Genomic DNA, 24181 nt, shown 5'->3' on the forward strand with positions numbered 1-24181 from the left:
CAATAAGAACAAATTATAAGTATTACATTTTCAAATTTTTTTTTTTAAATTTTTTTATCAAAATTTAAAAAAAAAGATATTTTAAAAAATTGAAAATTTTATTTGTCTATAGGTAAATAGCTCAAAAAAGCTAACTGCACTTGTATAGATAGTATATCTATACTATACGATAGTATATAAATTTGGTGAATATTTTAAGTATTTACAATAATTCGTTTTTGAATTGCAGTAATCATAATTTAACATAGTTTTATAATAATAAAATCGATTTTGTTGTTAACTAGTTTTGCGTAAACATTCTAGTTTTCACGATTTTTTTAAAAACCGCTAAGTTACCATATGGTGTACACAGACAAAAAAAGCGCATACATCTTTGTAGAAGCAATATATTCATCACTCCGTTCAGAATCTAAAAAATAACATACAATATAAAATATGTATTGATTAATATTTTTATTAATAAAAATATTGTTAAAATTGTACAAATTGTGATATTTCGTGTTATCGTCAATGCACTAAATAGTAAACATACATTTATATTTATACCTGTATTAAATGTAAATAAATACATACTCGCTTTTACTAGTTAGTACATAATAGTTTCTATATAGGTATTTTCGGTATTGATTAGTTGTATTACAAAAAGCTTATTATTGCCATTGAGTTATATAAAAACCTTCAATACATACACACAAGGATCAATAACGCGTCGTTAGAAAGGTCATTTTTCTTATAGAAACCTTTTATATATAATTATAATAACTACATTGTCGAAGCCCTATACTATGTGTTAGGTTATTACAGTCTATTATCTATGTGTCAATTTGTATAGTGTTGTATTGTGTTAAATATAATATGACTATTGACTAGGTAGATAGGTAGTAGAATCACGCCCACGTTGACTAGGATGGATCAGTTGGTGTACATAGGTAGGTATATAATTTTATTTTAAATTTATGTTTTTATATATTATTTTCATAATAGGTAGGTATCTTTAATAATATAACCTATCATTTATATAATATATTATATTAAATATAACATACTAAATAAAATAAATTTTTTTTTGTAATATAAGTATTAAATTATAATATATCTAATATCTATATTTTCTGAATAGGTACCTATATCATTTTATATCATACAATACTAATATGAGTGTCATTCTTCTAAAAAGGCTGAAAAGAGTTTAAATATTCGTGTCTATATTAAATATATATTTAATAATTATATTTGAAAATTATTTTATATAAATTTCAGTTTGTTTATTGATGACGATATTTCAATCTATCGATTTTTCTTTAAATATCAAAAGGTACGACATTTGTAAACCATTCAATAAAAAAACAGTCTATACTGCAATTGGATCTCGAGGAATCATTTTTGCTAAAAATAATGTTTATAATCACTCAATAAAATCGAATGTAATTATATATTATATATATACTAGTATACTTTATATTCAAATAAGTATAACATTATATTATTATTTTATAAGTATAAATATTTCTTAATATTTCTATTAATACTATTTTAGGAAAGTTTTTACAAACAATGTTCTTTGCGCATTATTTCATGTCCGTCATGTATGATCAACTTACGTTTTAAAGATGTGGACTTAACGTGTTCTAATAATGCAAACGAAACGGATCTTATTTGTAATTCTATGTGTATTTTCGAACCACCATATTTAGCACGGTCTCTGAAATGTGTAAATAATAGTACCGTCAAAAATTCGACTTTTCATTACAAGTCTTTAACTAGTCAAATAAATTTAAATTTCATCAACAGAGATCCGTACCATAATCATGTATTTTCAGCTGAGTACTTGATTACCAGTGAGTTGTAGTTTACCTACCTATATATATTTTATTGTATAATACTAACTTAGTCCAAGGCTGGGCATTAACGAATTAAAAGTTAAAATTAAGTTAAAACGTTAAGTTCATTAACTCGTTTTTTTTTTTAATTAACTTTTAACTGAATAAGTTACTTTTTTAAGATTACCGTGTTAACTTCAAGTTAATTTTATTCAATACTATTTAAATTAAGTTAATTTTCGTCCAAAGAAAATGCAAATTTTTTAATGATATTTTTAGAAAAGTAAGTTTTTTGATAGCTAGTTAATATTTTGATGTATCATTTTAAATTTCCCCGGTAATTTTCTTGAGCGTAAAGAAAAACTATCTAATAAATATTATTATGTGCCTGGAATTTTTTGTTTTGCAAATTAGAAAATTTTAACTTTAAACTAAGTTTAATTACTTTTTTTCAAAGTTAAAGTTTAACTTAATGAGTTAACGAAAAAAATATGAGTAACTTTTAACTTAACTTTATTATTTTAAAATAACTTAACTAGTTAAAAAAAATCGTTAACTTTCCCAGCCTTGTAATACTTACTATTAAATAGTTGATTATTATAACTGATATTTATTATCAAATATCTATAAACTATTATAAATTATAATATATCCTATCGTAGGAAATATCCAGTTAGCGGAAATAAAACCAGAATTTAACTCGGCAAATATTTTATTTGGTGGATACGTCAGTACTCCATTTTTTCCAATGTCTTATCCAGACGATTTGACATTCGAACAGGTGATCAATTGTAAAGTATATAACGAGTGTTTCATACATTTAATTTTCCTGGATTTTCAAATTTCCGAAGAATCAATTGTCGAGGTAAGTGTTTAGGATGGTACCTACGGTGTATGATTATTACAACCAAGCTATAATAATTTTAGATTAGTAGGTACTATGTACCTATTAAATAAAGTATACCTACTTATTTTATGTAATTACTAAATTGGTTTTTATTAATGATTAATGATTATAATTTAGTATCTTGTTCGAATTATCTGTACGTTTAGTTTTACGATTCAAATAGAAAGAGATTAGGAGTAATTGGAGGTATAACATTTAGACCGCCAGTGATAATATCTTCTGGTCCAGTGTTGTATATTAAATTCTTCGCTAATGCTGGATCTTCAATTGGGTACAAGGCACAATACTCCTTCGTCAGAGGTCAGTAGTACTTCTCTTTGTACGCATTACGCATAGTATTTGTTTAATGTTTAATTTCTTATATTAATTACAGTCTAAAAAATAGAAATTAAATTATCTATAGTTGTTTGGTTTATAACTACAAAACATAGTTAGGATTAGTCGCTGGCGCCTGACAGTATTTTCGGTATAATACTGGGTATACTGGGAATTATTATTGGTAGGTACCTATTTTTGAGAATTTTGGTAGGTATAGGTAGGTAGGTATTGTATGATTCGGCGATTATTGCTGTTACCAAAAACGCGGAACCTATTCACATATTATATGTCACTGTTCTCGATATAAAGGGTCACGGTTTGTATTTCGCATTTTATCCGGGGAAATATATGTTTAATTCTAGCCTGGTATGAAACAGATCCGTGTTGCAGCATCCCATTCCAAATATACAATATTTTCATTTCAGGATATACCAAAATCGTTAAAGACAACAAAACTAAACAAACATTGTATTTTTAAGTATTTACCTAACATTTCTTATCACTTATCTATAAGTTTTAAGTTTTTGAATGATAACATTTTTTTTTGTATTTGTTATTTCATATTTCCAAGAAGAATTTTGATCTGAGCATTTCAATACAAGTGTCAACTAAAATATTTTAGATTCTATCATGAGTGTATTATTTCATATTTGTGTGTGTAATAATGTGTATACATGTATATACTTTATACACATACATGATAAATATTAAATAGGTAGTTGATAAAATGCTTCAATTTTAAACTTATTTGAAGGATTTGGATGTAGAGAATTGAATCTAGTTTACACTTTGAAGAAAAAAAATGTACAGTACTTTTTTTATAATCAGAAAAAACAAAAAAAAAAAAAGAAAATAGTGAAAACGGTAATTTTTACACAACTCTAATTTTTAACAAAATCAATTTTGTGTTTTTGGTGTTACTTGAAAATCAATAAATGCACCTAGAGATTTGAATTTTTTACCAAATGTTTATATTATTATTTTCTATTTATGAACAATTTTTGAAAATATTTCAACTATTTGTAAATTATTATAGGCAATAGGCACGAGAAATTTTTGATTTTTTTTTCTATAAATGTTGATTAAAAATTCGTTGGGTAGAAATGCTTGAAAATTTATTATAGAAAGTTACTCATAAATTATTAATTTTTCAATTAAAAATATCAAAAATCTATTGTCACATATCTTTAACAGTTTAAAATTGTAATTTATGGTGTATAAATCTTAAATAATTATTGGTAAATTTTAATTTATTTGACTCTTACTTCAATAATTGTTGATGGGAAAAAGCGACGGAGAGCCGATAAGAAAGATTTTTTGTGTAATAAGTAGGTACTGTATAAACTGGCTGAATTCTTTTTTATAATTTTATTTCATATTATTTTAATATTATATTTTGCTCATAAATATAATTATATTATAACATTACGCCCATTCATATAGGTACTTCAAAAATTATAATAGTATGTCCTTGCATATTATTCTACAGTCAAGATATCATTTATTATATTTATCAAACGATGTAAAAGGGCTCCATCATTACCCCAATATTTAAAGGGGGCCTCATCATGGAAATATCTAGTTTCCTGGCAGCTAGGCCTATCCATCTATGAATTCTATATCATTAAATTCAATTATACACCTATAATAATGGCCCACTTGATACTTATTAATGTAAAGCAGAGCAGTACCCACACTTGCTTACTTTTTTTTTAATCTCTTCAAATTATGTAAAAAATTCTATAAAAACGTTAATAACTATTTTTTTTAAATTAAGATATAACTACCTATAGGTACCTATATCAGTGGTTATAATATTATAGGTCAGAAAAAATAATTACACTTATATGACTATAATATTAGTACCTACCAATAATAATATTTATTTTTTATATTTTGTGACCTATCTATTTTTAGACCTGTGATTAATAATATAATTTTTATAAATAATTCATATTATATTATAATTGTTTTATACTAGGAAACGTCAAGAGTTCTGTTTTAAAACCAAATACGAGTAAGTGACTTCACAGAAAACAGAATAAGATTCTTATACAACATTTGCATGTTAAATGTATACATTAAAATAAAATAATTAATAATCTATTGATATATATACTAAGATTGTGGTGGATTCGTGGAAAATAAAGGCGGAGCTATTACAATGATGCAAATGGTGGAAGAATTTGAACCAAATGTTCTGTTTGATTGTATTTGGTTATTTAGAATATCGCATAAACATAATTTGAAGTCACAAAATTTATACATGAAAGTCATAACGTTGAAAGATCTAGGTAAGTAAATTCAATTGTGTGTATCTATAATATAATTAATTAATCAGTAGGTAGTATTAGTGTTGAATCCAGACAATTTTTCTAGGTGGGGGTTAGGTCCTCATATTTTTTTTCATTGGTGAATGGTGATACATTTTAGTATTATGAATTAAACCAATTATTAATTATTACAATTAACGATTTGGACATTTCAAATTTAGATACAACTACAAGACAAATTAGGAAACAAATTATTCATTTTTAAATATTTTAAATTTTAAATCAATCTAAAGTTGTTACATATATTATATTAAATTGTGTTATTATTTATTGCAATTTAGAAATTATAAAATATGAATATTGAAAAAATCACAAAATAAATTAGAAACCTTTTAAATCAACCTAGAAATCATTTGCTAATTTTCTTAAATGATGATAATCTATATTAGCTTCAAGAAGTTCAGATATGGAGTTTCCACTGATTTCTTTTTTATTCAAAGCTTCAGATTTAAAAAACTTGAAGATTATACAGTATTTATCATACTAAGAATCTGAATTATAGATATATATAAATAGTCACACAATTGTACAATTTTTCTGATACATTAATTGATAATGTACTATAATTTTCAAATATTTTAGTAGTTTTAGTATTATATCGTAATCCAGCCGTCATCGTCATCATTAATTATAATGATGGCGTTACGGGGGTGGTTTTCGGGTTCAAACCCCTCCACAGAATACAAAAAAAGTTACTTAATGTTAAATACATATTTTATTACGGGTTTTCTAATAATTTAACTATGTAAATAAAATGTTGACCGTCTTTATAACTATCTAAGACAGAATATTTGGGTTATTTTGGTGTGGAGTATCGCTGCGTTATCTTAATTGCAATTTGTGTTACCCAGATAAGATTTTTAAAATTTGAACCCCCCCCCCCCCAAGAAATTATTGAGGTTACGTCACTTTAAATTGTAATTCGTAATTATTGTTTTTTGTCATCTTATAACCTGCTATAATTTTAGGAAAGTCAGTAGATATTATGTAGGTATTATAGATAGTACCTACCAGGTAGGTAACAAATTCCATGGATAGCCCGATCAAAAATTTAAAAAAAAATCATCATTTATACATTAAGGACCACCCTTACCTACCAGCTACCTATACTAGAAATATTGGTATAAAAACATTATTATAAATAAATTATATTTTATTGAATATCATTATAGGTACGGTAATCATAACAAGAGTTGTGCATTTGTACATTTAATAAATAGGTACCTAGTTACATTTTGTTGAAAGTTGTATTTGTCAGGGAGTGTAAAAGAAATTTTAGGGGGGCATTTGCCCCCCTCCCCGAAATATATCTGGATTCAACACTGATATTAATATAATATAGTACTATATATTATAGTGTAACATAATAATATGTACATATATCAGTGTTCAAACTCTTGCATTTAAATTATACTTTTACAATGGAGTAAATATACTAATTTCTATACCATAATATAATTAAAATTTTTTTTAATGATTAATGGTAAGTATTAATAATGTATATTTCCTCGTCATACAAAATTTCTACTGGTATATGCGTGTATTTATTTGGTTTTTGTTCAAGACGTTATAATTGCTGCAATTCAATATACGAGTATTATAGTAATACTATTATGTTTTTATATTTTCCTTTTTAGTTGAAAGCAATCTAGTCATCCGAGAAGGACGCACGTCCAACGGTCGTTTATTGCAATGGTTTAACGGATCACATTGTACAGAATTAGACGTAGCCATCGAAATCGGCTATTATGTTAGACTGACGGGAACATTCAATTCCAGTTCTCGGCTAGAAATCGCCTACTCAGTTTTTGCTCAATCTAGTAACGTCTATACATTTATGTTTAATATAACGTATACAAGGTACCTACATCTATCTGACAATATATAACAGGGATGGGCAACTTTAAGTTACTAGAGGGAAAATTTTTAGAAAATTAAAATCTAGCGGGCAAAGATTATTCAAAAATAAAAATATACATTTTAATTAGCATCAATTTTGTTAATAATAAATAAATAGTCATTCTCCCGTTAGGTGTTGAAATTTCTATTTTCATCATCAATTTTACGCTTTTTTGCAGACACTATTTAGCTCTACAAAAACACGAAAATAATAAACATAATAGGTACCTAATAAATAAACGACTGCAGCACGATATGAATATAAACTAGACTATAACATATACTACACTCGTATTGTGACATTTAGTCATTTAACGATGTTCAATACCAAATAACAATATTATTACATCGATAAGAGACTTTACATATAAATTATAGAATATAGAGTATAGTATATAGACGATAAACTTTAAAATTGTATGATGTAATTTAGAAGTGTAGGACGGCCAGATTAAGAAAGTTCGCGGGTCGCCAGTTGCCCACCCCTGATATATTAAATATATTATACATCATTCGTTTCAGCCCACCAGTGCCGCTGACTGGTTACATTTGAAAGGACTGGTTAAGCTCAATTTGGGTCATTATATAATGTCTGATTACCCTACAGTGGGCTAAAACTTAATTTTAAAACAATTTTACTACATAATAAATAAAACTATTATAATATTATAGCTGATAGTTATATGTAGATATACCTAAAATATATTGTTTTAATTATTTTGTTAAATTACAATTTTAACTTTAAAGTATCATCAATTTTTAATATCAATTGTGAATGTTATGTTTTTTGATATTGTTTTGATAAAGTAATAGTACCTTATTTATTTTATTGTTAGTAATACAACTGCGGTAAAATTACTCTTTTTCTAAAAGTTGATGAATAAATAAATTACGAAAAAAGAAATTTAATATACCCAATACAAACTGCGAAAATGGGAGTAACCGAATTGGTTCCCATGAAAATGTATTTCATTGGGCCGTACGCAGAATTTGTTTATAGGAGGGGGGGGGTTACCATTTATGTATATGTATAAAATGTTATTAATGTAATATTCCATAAAAGAAATCATTATACATGTTTCACTTCTGGGGGGAAACCCCTATCCTCCCGATGGTACGCAACTGTTATTTCATATATATACAATATTCTATATAGTATTGGTAACCTATAATATATAAATATATATATATATCAATACAACAGCATATTATTATACTATATATACCTAGTATATATAATACATACAGATGTAGGTAGGTACTAGTTATGTAAATTATATATTATTTATGTATATACGTGTTAATCGTGTTATATACATTTAACATTTAATTATTAATTGATAATGTTATGTTGCTTATAAATTAGTAAGGCAAAATATTTATTTGAGATTTTACGAATTTCGTAAAAATTATAAATTTAAACGCTCATAAAATAACATTATTACTACAAATCGTCGATATCTTTTAATAGATAGATAAATGAATAACAAATGAAAAGTCTTGATTACATTTCTAAGTATTTTTACTTAGTGAATAATTTTTTATCGACATAAATAGCTTAAAAAAAGTCAAAATATTTTGAAAATTATTTAATGTATAAAAAATAATTATATAAATAATTTTTAGTTATGTTATATGTATAATTGTTCAGCTGTAATAGTAAAACTTAAAGCTATTTAATTAAAAAAATAAATAAAAATAATTGTTGAAAATTTAAAGTATCTACATACCTAAAATTATTCGTTTTCTAGTTATACCAAAAAACAAAGCCTAGTTATTCGAAAATTGGATTTTTGTAAAAATTTCGTTTTTCCCAGTTAATTTGAAAAATACTTGTCGAGAATTTTTAGTGTTGACTTTTTGAAAGTATAAACTAGATCCAATATTTTTCATCTAAAACCACTCTCCTTAAAGGTGAATTTTTCGATTATACTCTTCATTTACATATACTTTATGCATACATAAAAACACGAATCATTGTAAAATAAATATTTTCATCATTCTGCTCAGAATATAAAATATAAGTTTGTTATATTATAGAAAGATAATGTCCATCTTTATTTTTACCAGTGTTCGGTGGTTCGGTCAATAAAGATGCTAGTTGATATTTCTTATCACTTGTTGTCTATATGTCTATCTTATTTTTTTTTATAATTTTACAATGATTAATAAATTAATTATATGGGTGGCTGGTACTTTATATAACTAAGTATGTAGATACTTAATTTGGAAATATCTTTGTTTTTTCACCATGCCAAAGAGGAATATAGTATTACAATGTGATACTATAATACGAGTATATAATATGTATTACTATATTAGACTCTTTAAAGTCTCTATGAGCTCTGGGTTAATACATATTCCTCTCCTCCGGTTCACTAGTTATTATAGTGAATCAACTTTTTGTTGGTATACCCTTGTATAACTAATTAACTACCAATTTGAAATATAGATTATTTTATACATAAAAATTCCTAGAAAAATATACCTAATTTAAGAAAGAAAAAATATTATTAAAAACGGTAACACTTTTTCAGATGCTGGGTGTTCATTTTTAAAAGATTCACCCAGTACCTATATATGTACATTAATATTATACATAATAAGTTGGGTGAATTTATCGAAATTAAAAAAATAACAATAATTTAAGGGGCATGCAGTGTGGCAAACGAATTTGCATGCACGAATGGACGCTGTATACCGAACAAATTGGAATGTGATGGTTTTGACCATTGTGGCGACAACAGCGACGAATCTTCTCAGTGTTTTGAAGCCCATGGTACGCATAAATATAATATTTTTGACAGTTGTTGTATTTATATATTTATCATACAACATACTCGTATTATTTCATTTATATCTTTTGAGTCTTAACCATGTAGATAGATTTGGCCGATTTGGGTGTCGAGTACTCATGTCATAGGCCAATGATTTCCAAACTTTTTTGGTCCACGCACCACCAAAAATAAAAAAACAAAAAATAAAAATAAAATAACAGAGCCTCCCTTGCATAGTTTATTATAATTGTATAGTACTATACTACTATATAGTAGCATAATACTGTTTACAGTATACAATATCAATATTTATTTCGAACCTCCCTTGTTAAATACTTGCGCCTCATAGTATGAGAACCGCTATAATAGGCCATAGAATATTATTTTTGGAGAGACTTTAACTGTAGGCAAAATTCTTATACGATTTTTAAAAAATTTATAGGTGCCTACCTATTATAACGTATTCATCATACTAAGGAAGGGGCGAGGTGCGTTTTCATTTTCTGTTCGAACCACGAAACCTATGGATTTTCACTATCCAAGATTAAAAGTAAAATATAATAATAGGTAATTCGGGGAAGTACTTGGAAACTACACGAATCAAGTAGCTAAGTGTCATAAGAAATATTTACCCTACAGGCTACAGTCTACACCCACTTAATTCTGAATAAGAGTACACCATTTTGTACACGCATAAATATGATAATAAATAATAATGCGTCTATGTGTGATACTTACATGCGCGAACTTAACAGGTTTTTGTTCGCTGCTAGTGAACACTTGGTGTTTGGAAATTAGTGATTTCTATTGTTATTACTTTATTAGTATTATTAATGTTATTATAATTTATTAAACCTACCATAACCTATTATACCTATGTTTTATACTTTTTATATTTTATTAGTTGACTATAAGTTATCTTAATTATCATATTTATTAATTATTTGCTTAATTTTACTAATTTTATCTATACATTTCTCATATTAACTAAAAATAAGTAGAATATGTCATATATAAATAAAAATTCGGGATAGAGTATAGTTTTCTATTACCTAAATTAAATTAGGTAGGTACAGATTAGTCAGATTATTTGAATGATTTTAGTAAAGAATTTACATATGGCCTATGCTACTAAAACTTAATTAAAAATAAATACTTAAACCGAAAGCTGGTTGTGGGGGATGATGTAGGGATAATGTACATATTTGGGGGAAGAGCTGAAGAAGCCTAGTGCCACTTGTGTATGCCAATGCTACTGATGAAGACACAATTTAATATATTATTATGTACCTAATAGGTAACTAATAAGTACCTAATGATGATGAGCGTTTAATAATGTTCATTATTTTGCAGATACTCAATCGGATTATATGGACAAAAGTTGGTATGCATACAAATCGAACTATTACTTCCCAAACAACACTTTGTATTCAAAACGATATCACATTCTTTTGGGATGTTTTATAGGTGAGTAGCATATATAAATATATAATAAATAATAGGTAGGACCAAATGGCCCAAATGTAAGTAATGTAACTATTACCAGCTAATAATTAGTAGTACCTACCTAGCTAATAAGAACACTTGGACACCGCAGTATAAAACAGATGGTTAATGGGGGGGGGGGGGGGTGTATAGCTTAAGTCAAATAAAAATAAGCCATTATTATGAAGTAACTGAAATAACTTTGTTCGTGAAACAAATTGTGAGTGCAGCTTTCTTTGAATGTAACTCAATATGAAAACAAAGCCTTTTTAAGTGGAAGTATTAAGTTGCCTGCAATTACTAACAAAATAAATATTTTAATAATTTGCTTCTTTGTTTTAAACATAAAGTTGCTTAAGAGGAAATTATACTTATCGAGTATAATAAGCTATATTTGTAAAATCTCTTTATACCATATTGTCCATATTTTTAGTTTTATTTTCAGGCTGCAGGATATACGAGTATTTTAAGTTTATTGAATATTATCGTTTATTTTGATAGTTATCAGAAAAACTAGCTTATTTAGAGACTGGAATAGGATACGGCAGTACCTACGCATACAATATTGTTTATGGGAGAAACACTAATTTCTTAGATCTATACCAGCTACTTTAAACGTTTGACCTTAAGTCTTATTAATGATTTTTGATTAATACAATTTCACTAGAAATATTAAAGATATTTAAATTTAATTTAGTAATCTAAATTAAACCAGAATAACTCATCATTACATAGTTATATCTCTAGCTCAGTACTTTCATTCAAAGTTACAATAACCTTTTTACTCTTTACTCCCTGAAACTGACTGTCGGCTGTCGTTAAATCTATTCTTAGTTAACGTCTCCTCTCTATAAACTACCAAATGTCAAGTAATTTTCAAGAGTTTGTGTATTGTGCTTAACCAATAACCTTCGTTGTTATATATAAAGATTTAATTTTTTATTGATACGATGTGTTTGTGTTTCGTGTTTGTAATACAAACATTTTTCTTACAGAAAAAATCACCTATGTATAAGTTGTAATGATCTCCGATTTAAAAACTAAATGTTCTTGTTTTTTTCTTGTTTTAATAAATGTCTAAAATTTAAATAGTCACATATATTTAAGTACATAGGTATTTTCTGGAGTGATTTAACTTTAAATAAATCGGAGTCCAATGCGACTGAATTAAAATAGTTCTTTTTTAAACTAAAAATTGTAAATTTGATCATAAATAAATAGATAAATAAGGTATCACTTATAACTTACTGAAAGTAGGTATTTGAGATAAGTAATTATCTGAGGAGTCACTTTATGCAAATGCAATAGGTTATGACATTATGTTAATATGTATACCGCATGAATACATGATACAAATAAGATTTATTCTACATATTGGTAGGTACCGGATGTATTCCACAAAATCTTCTCTATATTGCAGTTCGTAGTTATCTAAATTTAGGATAAATAAATATTTAATCTTAACAACGTGAATTTAAATCATATAATCTGTGTGGCTGCATATGTTATTTTAATCGCATTAACAAAAATATTTGCATTAATCATAGTAATGTTTTAAACACTACTTCCTAAGATCCTAAGTATTTTATGGCTATACCCCTAAACTTCTGTATAGGTACATAAATGTCGCGTTAGCAGGTTATCTACCAGAATTACATAAGGAATACTGAAAACTAATTATTGTTTATTCCAATAGCCAATAGGTACTGAAGGGATATAATACTAGAAATATTAAGTTATAATTGATAATCAAAGTTTTTATTGAACATAAGTAGGTAATGTGCATTGTAGGTATATTAATTGTACTCATAACATTGTATTTATATTTTTGTCATTGCAGGTTTTATAATATTTTTTATAATCGTTCTAATGGTAGTCTATAGAATTGCCACGTGTTACCATATTCAGACAGATTTTCAAAATCGTCTCATATCCATAAGTCAATTACTTTGTGAGTACTTATTCATTATAATAATTAGTATGAAGTTATAAACAATCGTTTTGTTTTTAAGTGGAAGGAATTCAATTAGATGACAATAGTCTGACTTCAGAAATAGGAAGGGTGAATTCAAATTATGTAATCGATGAACCACCAGCATATGAACCACCTCCAGATTATGAGGCGCCTCCAAATTATGAAGAAGCAATAAAAATGTATAAAAACTCAATGAAATATAAACACGACAATCTAAAAGTAAACCTAATAGATGTGGAATCTAACGGTAAATGTTATTATATTATTATATAAATTACAATATGTATTATTAGCTTAACTTGAATTTACTTGATTTCAGACAACAGTCAGATATTACATGTTAACGATAATCAAACGTCATCAAATATACATCTGATAGAAAATAATAATTTGTTTCCTCATTGTTTATGCTGTAGTCAAGGAAGTTATCATATTTTAGCATTAGACATTAATAGTATGAATAGATGTTGTTTAAATAAAATGTATTCATTAAGGAAATTAACAATAAATAATCAGTATTAAGTAATTATATATTGACCAAAATTAGTCTTTATTAATATTTTACAATGATAAAATCAATAAGAAAAAAAATCACAAAACATAAATTATCATACAATAAAATATATATATTTAATACATAGTATCCCACTAATTATATTAATTTAATGGGGTAGAGAAGTTGAAATTTCACAATCACACAATTTCAAATTAGTAATAGATTGTATCTTATTTAGTTCAATTACTGGATTAATCTAACCCACTATGCAATTTGTTTAGATAAAATATTGATATTTTATCATCAAAAGTTATTATACTCGACAATCCACCTTTTATTAAGGTTGTTAAATCTTCAATAAAAAGTTGTCCATAACTACTTCTAATGATTTTTTTAATAGTTTTAACACGATCGGAGAATCTTGAATTCGAAGAAAATAAATATTTTATAACATCTAAATCCACATTAGCCCCAAGTTTTAACTGATGACCAAACTCTTTTGCCCATCCATAAATTAAATCACAATTATCAACCGAAATAGAATTTATCATAAACATAATAAGTTTTTCAGATAATTCATTTAACATGTATTGATCTGTGATTGTTATTAATTCTAAGAGAACATTGATATTTTTGGGCAAAAGACAATCACAATAAACTTCAAGTAAAAGTAAAAATGATTTGATACAATCAGAACTTACATCATTTAAACGTATAGTATTTTGGTATGCTTCCTTAAAACCACCAGATCGAAACATGGCCTCAAACATTGGAGATTTCAATGATAATAAGGATTTATTTGCATTAATTAATGTACCATCGTCCAATTTTAATGTAACAGTAGTTTCTTTTTGTACAATACTTTTATGACAATCTCGGGTTTCACAATATTGTATTTCTGATTTTTTAAAAGTAATTTTTACTTTATTAAATAAAGCTATTAAAGCTCCAATAGCATCATCAAACATTGGACTTTGTTCATCTTTAATTATATTACACAATATGTAATATACTTTGTAACGGGATAACAGTAGAATCAATAGTTTGGGATCGCTGAAAAATACAATTTTTATATTTATCAATAAATTGAAATAAAGTTTCTTGATGAAAGAAAACAAAAGTAATTTGTATGTATTACATTTATAATATAAGAATATTTTATACAGATTAAATATTGTACATGGTAAATGGTAAAAGTCAGAGGTCCCTAAAGTGGTCTATATCAATTCCGACTTGCAGGTAGTTCAAGTCAATGAAAAAAAAAAATTGGAGGTGTATGCGATATAAATAGGGTTCCATGAGAGTTGTTAAATAAAAAATGCGTACATGTGTGCTACAAAACAAATGATAAACAACATTTAATATTATAGCATCAGACTTACCCCTCCTATAAAGATAATTTTTTTTTATGTTATTAAAATTAAATTAAATTTAAATTTCTTGTAATTTATTTAAATAATTAAAAAATTTTGTTATTGTTATATTTTTAGTCAATAGTAAACTCTATTCAAGTAAGTAATAAGTAGTATTCTGTATAATCTATTAAAAACACCATTATATTCAATTGTAAAAAGTGTGGTCAAGTGAGTACCGGTGTACCACTCTACTGTACAGTTGGCCATTATTATTTAGGTATTAAATTTGAATCCAATAATAGGTATTATTGTGTACGAAAAACGATTCTGAATAGTAATGATTTGTCAGCCTAGGATATTATATTTTCCAGTGGGAGGTGAAAAATGTGGTTTGTTTTAATGGCCTGAATACTCCAAAATTTAAGTTCTTTTATAATTATTGTAAGCGAAACTTATGGAAAATCTTATAATCATTTTTTAGTTCTTAGCTATTTATACAACATTTTTTGTAAATTTTAACTACAAAATAATTTGCAAACATTCTAATTTAGATGAATTTTTGACAGATTTGAACTTTAAACGCTAATAATAAAAATAAAAAAAAATTGTGTCCATGTATTCTTATAATTTTTTAATCACTATAAGAATAACTTATGAAAAACTTTGTATTAAGTTTCTAAGTATTTTGATTTAGCCTAAAATATTTTATTGACATTTATATATAAAAAAAAAAAAAACGAATATTTAAAATTTGTATAAATAGTCTTAAAATAAGCGGAATATTTTGAAAATTATATTATGTAAAGAAAATGCCAATCTAAATAACTGGTAAAATGTTCAAGTTTTCACAATGATTCGTTTTTGAGTTGTAATGATATAATAATTAAATCTATTTTTTTGAAAACTGCTGGAAAATTTTTACATTTGATCTCTATAATGTACCAATGATATTCATTTGTCACTGGAATTCACCCATCAAGTTTTAAATTGAAGCATCATTTTGATGAGTTATGGTGTACACAAACAAAAAAAAACACGCATTATTGTAGAATAATTCTACAATGTATTATTTATTAATACATTCATTTCAGAATTTAATATGCTTTATTTTTGCTTTTTTAAACAGTTTTTTAAGTTTTTTTTATAAATTATTATTATTTTTATTCATTTTTTTATAACATACTATATGTTTTTCCAAATAAAACAGTTTTAGGTAAATATATTTCATTATATTTTGGTAAATTTAATTTTAAATTTAATGGTTGTTTGGTAAATGGTAGGAAAATACTGATGAAGCAATCAACTATATTTTGTTCTGAGGTCCATCTAAATAATAGTGAATTGGTTTTTTAAAAGATGTGTATATTGAGGGTTCATGTATAAGTTTGGACTATATCTAACCTATAGTGCCATCTAAAGAGTTTTTTGACTCATGTCAAACTAAAATCCACCAATGATAATGAATACTTCTAGATATGTATTTTGTTTTAAATAAATTGATGAATACCTAATACAAATTATATTTTCCCTACATTGTATAATAAAAATTGAAAATTATAATATTACTTATTAGTAATAATTATAGTTATAATACATAATGATTTTCAATAAATTATATTTATAAAGTAAACATCTAGGATATGGGTGTTGCGTCTATTTTAAATTTGAAGTAGTACATTTCACATCCACTGCGACTCGATACTAATGTGTCTTGTGACAATTTTATATTAGCAATTTCAAAAGTAGTGAGGTGAATTCCGCTTTTATATTTTATCTTAATTTGAAGAACAGTGGTCTAAGTCAAAATAACCACGAGGTATATTAGTATAAAGTTGCAAATAATGTGAAATGCACTATAGATACAATATATCTAGGTTTGGTAGAAAAATTGATACTTCCTTAAGTATATTTATCATTAAATTTTTATGATTCATTGAAAATGATTGAGAAATTTAAAAATGACCTTAAAATACAATTTATGTTAAATATTGTTAAGAAGTGCAAGCAACTTTATGAGCTTTTTTTACTAGTGGTGCTTAAAAGACGTATAATACATATAACCTAATAGAAAATGACTAATTTGTTTTGTTCAGATTCTATTAATGTTTATATTTGTTAAGTATATATAACTATTCTAGTTAATTAACAGTCAGAGGCTTATTTATGTGAAGGGGCAGTGGTGTATCTATGGGGGGTTATAACCCCCAAATGTCTTAGGAAAAAAATACTAATGTTATATTGAAAAAAAAATAAAGAGCTAAGTAAAATTTTTTTTAATAACCTAACCCACCCCCAGAAAAAAACTGGATACGCTATTATGTAGGGACATGACTATATGAAAAGCACAGACAGTAGGTTCAAGTGGAGTGTTAGAAAAGTGTTACTTGACTTCTATCTGCAAAAATCAGGTTGCATCTAAAGGTTTTTTTAACAAAATTTGAACAAAGATAATATTGACAAAACTAATTTGTAAATAGTTTGTGTGATGGTTAATGGTATTCATATTCAAGCATTTAGAATTTTCTTTACAAGATTTTTAAATAGGTATACTAATAATTATTTTAAATCTTTAAATTTGTAATCAATGGTATTATCTGTATTTATTATCAATCATTATTTATAGTAATAACTTGTTGGCAATAAAACTATAGCAAACAACTTACCTTTGAATGACAATAGGCACATGAACAGATACCAATATTTTAAGTTTTAGTTTAATATCTGGGGTATCTGGTTCATCCATTATACCGGTCATTATACCTTCTCCAAATTTTGATGAAAATGATTGAGCATTTTCGATGATTCTCATACCCAATTTGTTTCGGATCATACAATAATTGCACAAATCAAGTTCATGAATAGGTCTACATAGCCTTCGATGTGTTGTTAAAATTAATTCATCAGTGAGAATGCTATTTAAGTTCAGCACTTCGCTATAATATAAAAACATGCAATGAGATAATTTTAATGTGAAACTAAAAATGAAAAACATACCGAGTAATAAATTCTAATATCTTTAATGCGTTTGAATTATTATGTCCATTTTCAATATATTGCATGTAATCTAAAATTGTTTCCCATACGTATTTATCAGCCATTAATAATACAACTTTTTCTATGTACATCACATGTGTTAGGAACTGTATAATTTTACAGACTGCTGCATCATCTAGAGATGAAAGTTCTAAAATTTCATCATCCTAAAATATGAATTATATATTTATAACAGATATTAAAGTAAGTTAAATTGATAATAGTTGTTTAGTTGAAGTATTGTGAATTTGATTTAACCTTTTCTTCAAAGTCACTGATATCAGATTTTGAATCGTCTGCATTTACAGATTCAATATCAAATGATTCACAAACTGGTGAATAATATGGAGAATGAGAGTCTGTGGCTATGTTATCATCTTTAGGTGGTGTCCAAACAGGACTTGCATCATGTTCATATGTAGCTGCTGGAGAGGCACAGCTAACAAATGTTGAGGAATCTATTGATTTAGCTTTCATTTCCAATGGACACATATGAGGCATTTTATTTGTTTTTACATACAAAGATAAAAGCTTGATTAGCATAGGAATCAAACCTTTTTCTACCATTTTCTGTAATTAAATACATAGGTACTGTAGATTATATCATACTATAATATTATTTTAGTTACTTTGTTGGCTAATAAATAAAATTACTGTTATATTCTATTACTATTAGAAAATTTTTTTTTTTTTTTTAGTCATAGAAATTGAATTGTTTAAATAAATATATTGATTATAGCAGTATTAATCAATCATGTTTTTATTTTTTCATAAAACTATGAAATCGAATAAAAAATTATCAAAAACAAATGTTTTAAAGTCTGAGGGATATATTATATTAGATCACATATCAAATGGAAGTTATGGTGAAGTATGCCATGCTAAATACATACAAGAAGAAAAAGAATTGAATTTGGTAGTGAAAATAATCGATACAAAACAAACAAGCAAAGAGTATGTTTCTAAATTTTTGCCTCGAGAGCTAGATGTCATACGTCAAATAAATCATCCGTATATAATCTATACACACAGTATTTTACAAAAAAAAGCTGTGTTATTTGTTTTTATGGCATTTGCAGAAAGAGGTACATAAAAAGGTATCATTATTAATTATTTAAAAAATATTACAATATACTAAAAGGATCTATATATAATATATATATGGGACAGTTGTCAAAAACAATTAGCCATTAACACTAAAAAAAAAAAAAATTCTTTCATTAAATTAATATTTGTAATTAATTTAAAGTTAAATTAATAAGTTTTTTTTATAAATTGTATTAAAATTAAACCAAGTTATGGTAAAAAATAAAAAATATTGTTTTATTATTCTTAAAACTGTAGATGTTAATCATGTAAATTCTTATCAAATCAGTTATATATAAAAAAAATACAATCATTAAACTTAGGTGTATGAATTATATCATTATAATAGTATTCAAAACAGTAATTATATAAAAATATATTTAGGATGACCATAACATCATGTATCTTGTAAACTGGACTTTTCATACTAAAATATAGTGTATATTTAATGAATAATAAAAATGAGTTTCTACATTTTTAACTTTTTAAGGTGATGTTTTGCAATACATTATCGATCATGGGCCATTAAAAGAGAATCAAGCTCGTATATGGTTTAGACAGCTAGCATTAGCAGTGCAATATTTACATGCAATGGAAATAGTACACCGGGATATAAAATGTGAAAACATCCTTATCACTGAGCATTATACTATCAAGTTAACAGATTTTGGTTTTTCAAAATTTGTTAACAGTTCCAAAAAACTGAACTGTAATACTTATTGTTGTTCATTGGGTTATGCATCACCAGAAATATTGACTACACGTCCATATGATGGAAAAATATCTGATATATGGTCACTTGGAGTGGTATTATATGTCATGCTCAATAAGAAAATGCCTTTCAATAGAAAAAATATGAAGTTAATGTATAAGCAACAAGTACATTATCATTCATTGGATGCTTATTTTATATACTTAAAAAATTGTTTTTTCTTTTTTATTAAAATTATTAAAGGTCAAACGAGATTGGGAACATCAACCCTCAATAGAGAAAATAATAAGTGAGAATTTAAAAATATGTATAGATAGTATTTTACAACCAGAGCCTAGAAAGCGTTGGACAATTGATGAAATATTGAATAGTGATTGGATAAAAATGAATCAAAAATTGGTTAAAATGACAGAACAAGAGTCATTTGCTCTTATTGAAGCCCTAAATCAAGATAAAACAATACATCAAAAACAATTAAAAAAGATAAAAGCAAATAAATCAGACACTCAACAAATATTGGGCAAGAGATCTCCAAGATTTTTCAGTATAACACAACAGTTGGAATCAATATCCAGTTCAAATAGAGGAACAAATGAATCTAAATATATGTTGAAACGTTCTCAACGGATTGTGCACACAGATAACTTATTGAATAGCAATAATGACATAACATAAAATTAAAAATTAAAAATAATTATTATAACAACAAATTAATCAATTAAGTGATACATACTTTTATTGTAACCTTACAATATTGGAAATGTGGTAAAGTATTAATTGCTATATCAATATAGGTATGATTTGTACTAGTAATTAAACCCAAAAATAGGCTTTGCCAGTCTTGTATACCAACAAATCTAATACGATTGAGTGGACATTGCAATAAAAGGCACATTGATAAAGTTAAATCTATAATTTAGAAAAAAAAAAAAATAAATTCTTATTAAATATTTCAATAAAATATATTATTGTTCTAAAACTAAAATTTATATAAATTAATTATTATAAACAGTTTAGGTACATTGGGAAGACAATGATTTTTAAAATTCAAAGTATTTGCCTATCAAGGATCCCAATGTTATTTAAAAGTGTATTTACGGTAACATTTTAGTACTATACAATTATTTTATATAAATGATTATGGCATATAAAACTTTAGTAGTTCAACACATATAATGTTTTTAAAAACAATTTATTTAAATTTGACATGTTGATTATTATTATAAAATTACTTACAATGGTTATCTTCTTTTTTTAAAATTTCAGTAATATGCAAGATCAAACGAGATTGATGTAAATATCCTAAAGCGTCACGAATTTTACACATTGCATATATTATTTTGGAAACTAATGGTTGTTCAGGTAATAAACGCATTAAAATACATATGTTATCAATACTTTTTTGTTCACTATTTCCTAAAATCTAAAACAATATGAACATTTTTTAGTTTAATAATTATTTTAATAAAATATATATCAATGTTACCTGTACAACAGTTTCTAAACTATTTTTTGCATGTTTCAACTCTAGAACACGATATAAAATGGCAGTTTGGGCTCGAAGAACAGCCATAACTATTTCTTTACATTCTGATTTTAATGAATCAGATATTATTTTAACAGCTTGTAACTTTAACATTTCTGAACAACCAATTTTTGACGAATTTTCCCATATTTTTCTAAATCATTAAAAATTATATTGACAATTTGATACAAATTATTAGTTTAAGTATGATAAAGTTAACCAAGTTTTACCTAAGAGCTCGAATCGCTGTATATTTTGTAATATCACTATCAGTATTTGATAATATTTGTATAGTTATACTATGAATATTGTGTTTGTACATAGTCGGAATATGAGTTTCAGATTTAGCTAGATTGGCAATCAACCTAAATATGCGATAGTGAATTGAATCAACATTAATATTTTTCATTATAAAACTTAGGTCTTTGAGGATACCATAATTAAGTAACTGTAATAGAACAATGTTAAGTATTAAATTAACACACAAACAATAAAATAGGTAAGCGATTATAGTGATTTTTATTTAAATGATAAAGCAGTTATAATTACTTCTTCACAACACTCTGTATTCATACTGTAGTCTCCAAGAATACTTAAAACTAATGATGTAATTTTTGGGTTAACTTGTTGTAATAATCTTCTCAATATTCTGATACCACCATATTCTCGAAATTCTTTTAATGCTCCATTTTTTTTTGCCATCTCGGAACGTATATAAACTAGACTTCCATAAATACCGCCCTTATCAGCAGCAAGATTTGCAAGTGCTGATGTGATCGAATCCATATCTAAAATAATTTAGGTAATAGTTTAGTACCTAAGTAAATTTAGTTTTTTTTTTTTTAAACATTAATAAGAAAAATTTACAATCTGTAACATTGATATGGTTACTATAAGCATATGAGCACAGAAGCCGTCAAAAAGAAATATATATATAGGATATGAACTCTTGAAAGGAGTTACTCAGCAGTAACACTTGACTAATTATTTATTTGTTTTTTTTTTTAAATTTTTAGTTAAGCTAGTCAAGCGGCAAGCCGGTAACACCAACACTTTTTAAGTTTTCTCAGAAGATTTCCAGGAATAATTACTAAGGTTAATGAAAGAGTAAGTGGATTGGGTGGTTAGTAAGACAAGAATAAAAATGCTTGTTAAAGTTTGTGGCCATTTTAGAGACAGTGTGTAGTCCAAGATTGGAGTGTAGAGAATGGTTTGATAAAAGAAGGGTGCATTAGTAATTACACATAGTGATGTGAATGGAACGTTTGCATTTGGTAAATGTTAGATTTTTTTGCAGCTGCCCATAATTAGATTCCATAGGCCCAAATAGGCTTCAAGGGGGTTTTGCATAGCAGTAAATTACTATTCAGATTTAATTTAAATCAATTACCTAGCGTGGGTTAGGTTAAGTCCAAGTTAAGCCCAGGATCAGACCTAAATATTTGACATTGGTAACTGAAAGTATAATATTGTTTGCCAATGTACATTCTTGAATTTTTTTTCTATTTTTAGTAATCATATTAATGTTTGCAATTTTTCTTATTGAAAATGCATCATTAAAATATGTATAGGTATTTATTGATTGATCTGATTAAAATTTTTCATTTTATCATAAAATATTTAGTTTATCAAAGAGTACATGAAATTTTTCACTTTTAATTTGAATATAAATTGTGAGGTGTCAAAACATAGTGCTCACAAGGGTTATTTTTTTATTTTATATTTTACAAAAATATTTATATTCATCTTGATTTGATAACAGTTAAAATATTTGAGCATTTGAAAGTTAAAATTTAAAAACTATTGTAGTAAGCAATTTGCTGACCACCCTAAATAGGGGGAAGAGTAACATCCATTCCTTTTACCACCGGTGGTGACTTACATAGTTACATTGTATTATGAAAAATTATTTTAACTACTTACCAGTGTATTTATTCTTCGTAAATAATCGCAGACGGTGTATCTATTTTTCTCGTCAACAATAATGCAATAAATGATTGGATATGTAATAGAACTAGGACAGAAATGCAAGTTTGAGATCCTACGAAATAATTATAAATCATGAACTCCGAAAGTCAACTTGTTTTCGGTACGTCTTGAAAAGCATTTTGGATCTTTGGGAACACCTATATACTTCGTATAGAACGATATTTGGTTATTAAAAATGTATAAGTGTATTGGTAGTAATAATATATACTTGTAAACTACACAGTTCACTACTATAGTTACTACGAAGTACGAATAAAAATAATAAATAATAATTAATAACTAATATCACACAACCGATAATATTATAATCATATTTGATTGCAATTTGTTTGAGTTGTATTTTATTCTAGTTTTATTGTAGTTTTATGGAGGTAGTTTTTCTTGGTATGTTGACTTTGATAATCGTTATCATATCGTTTGTTTGTTTGATTTTGATAGCTCATTGCTTATAGCACGGTTTAAGATTACAGA

The 24181-nt window shown here is 26.0% G+C and overlaps 3 protein-coding genes across 5 annotated transcripts; 2 read left to right on the top strand and 1 right to left on the bottom strand.

The window, feature by feature from the left end:
* The first annotated feature begins 776 nt into the window (after positions 1-776).
* Positions 777-14043, top strand: LOC114120530 (uncharacterized). Its single transcript, XM_027982470.2, has 13 exons — positions 777-929; positions 1261-1424; positions 1538-1838; positions 2483-2685; positions 2874-3027; positions 5027-5062; positions 5169-5339; positions 7016-7198; positions 9928-10056; positions 11408-11521; positions 13380-13490; positions 13552-13761; positions 13834-14043. The coding sequence occupies exons 1-13, from the start codon at positions 908-910 to the stop codon at positions 14034-14036; spliced, it is 2001 nt and encodes a 666-aa protein (XP_027838271.1). The 5' UTR covers positions 777-907; the 3' UTR covers positions 14037-14043.
* LOC114120508 (uncharacterized) lies at positions 10045-24053 on the bottom strand. 3 transcript variants are annotated; one of them, XR_007603759.1, is made up of 12 exons: positions 23645-24053; positions 22271-22509; positions 21952-22169; positions 21683-21875; positions 21433-21619; positions 20930-21105; positions 18657-18968; positions 18360-18565; positions 18029-18298; positions 14712-15063; positions 12788-12970; positions 10045-10216 (listed from the first exon to the last, which is right to left on the bottom strand). XR_007603759.1 is itself a non-coding variant. In XM_027982448.2 (11 exons), the coding sequence occupies exons 2-11, from the start codon at positions 22505-22507 to the stop codon at positions 10190-10192; spliced, it is 2178 nt and encodes a 725-aa protein (XP_027838249.2). In that variant the 5' UTR covers positions 22508-22509; positions 23645-24053; the 3' UTR covers positions 10045-10189. The 3 variants fall into 3 exon arrangements, 2 of the variants coding, with proteins under 2 accessions (XP_027838249.2, XP_027838233.2); XM_027982448.2 differs by lacking the exon at positions 12788-12970; XM_027982432.2 differs by lacking the exons at positions 10045-10216; positions 12788-12970 and having other exon boundaries at positions 14026-15063.
* On the top strand, positions 19038-20906 carry LOC114120538 (testis-specific serine/threonine-protein kinase 2-like). The gene is made up of 3 exons (XM_027982479.2): positions 19038-19483; positions 19975-20363; positions 20440-20906. Exons 1-3 carry the CDS (start codon positions 19153-19155, stop codon positions 20869-20871), a joined length of 1152 nt encoding a protein of 383 aa, XP_027838280.1. The 5' UTR covers positions 19038-19152; the 3' UTR covers positions 20872-20906.
* Positions 24054-24181: the final 128 nt, after the last annotated feature.

Source organism: Aphis gossypii, chromosome 2, assembly GCF_020184175.1.
Source record: "Aphis gossypii isolate Hap1 chromosome 2, ASM2018417v2, whole genome shotgun sequence".
NCBI lineage: Eukaryota > Metazoa > Arthropoda > Insecta > Hemiptera > Aphididae > Aphis > Aphis gossypii.

Bases quoted from the DNA above. Each gene is read 5' to 3' on its own strand.
- LOC114120530 (XM_027982470.2), top strand. From the start codon at position 908: ATGGATCAGTTGGTGTACATAG. The intron at 5,063-5,168 runs GTAAGTGACTTC...ATATATACTAAG, and splicing joins TGTTTTAAAACCAAATACGA to ATTGTGGTGGATTCGTGGAA. The intron at 13,491-13,551 runs GTGAGTACTTAT...TTTGTTTTTAAG, and splicing joins ATCCATAAGTCAATTACTTT to TGGAAGGAATTCAATTAGAT.
- LOC114120538 (XM_027982479.2), top strand. From the start codon at position 19,153: ATGTTTTTATTTTTTCATAAAACTATGAAATCGAATAAAAAATTATCA. The intron at 19,484-19,974 runs GTACATAAAAAG...TAACTTTTTAAG, and splicing joins TATGGCATTTGCAGAAAGAG to GTGATGTTTTGCAATACATT. The intron at 20,364-20,439 runs GTACATTATCAT...AAATTATTAAAG, and splicing joins AGTTAATGTATAAGCAACAA to GTCAAACGAGATTGGGAACA.
- LOC114120508 (XM_027982432.2), bottom strand. From the start codon at position 22,507: ATGGATTCGATCACATCAGCACTTGCAAATCTTGCTGCTGATAAGGGC. The intron at 22,170-22,270 runs GTAATTATAACT...GTTCTATTACAG, and splicing joins ATACAGAGTGTTGTGAAGAA to TTACTTAATTATGGTATCCT. The intron at 21,106-21,432 runs GTAAGTAATTTT...TCTAAATTATAG, and splicing joins AAAAAAAGAAGATAACCATT to ATTTAACTTTATCAATGTGC.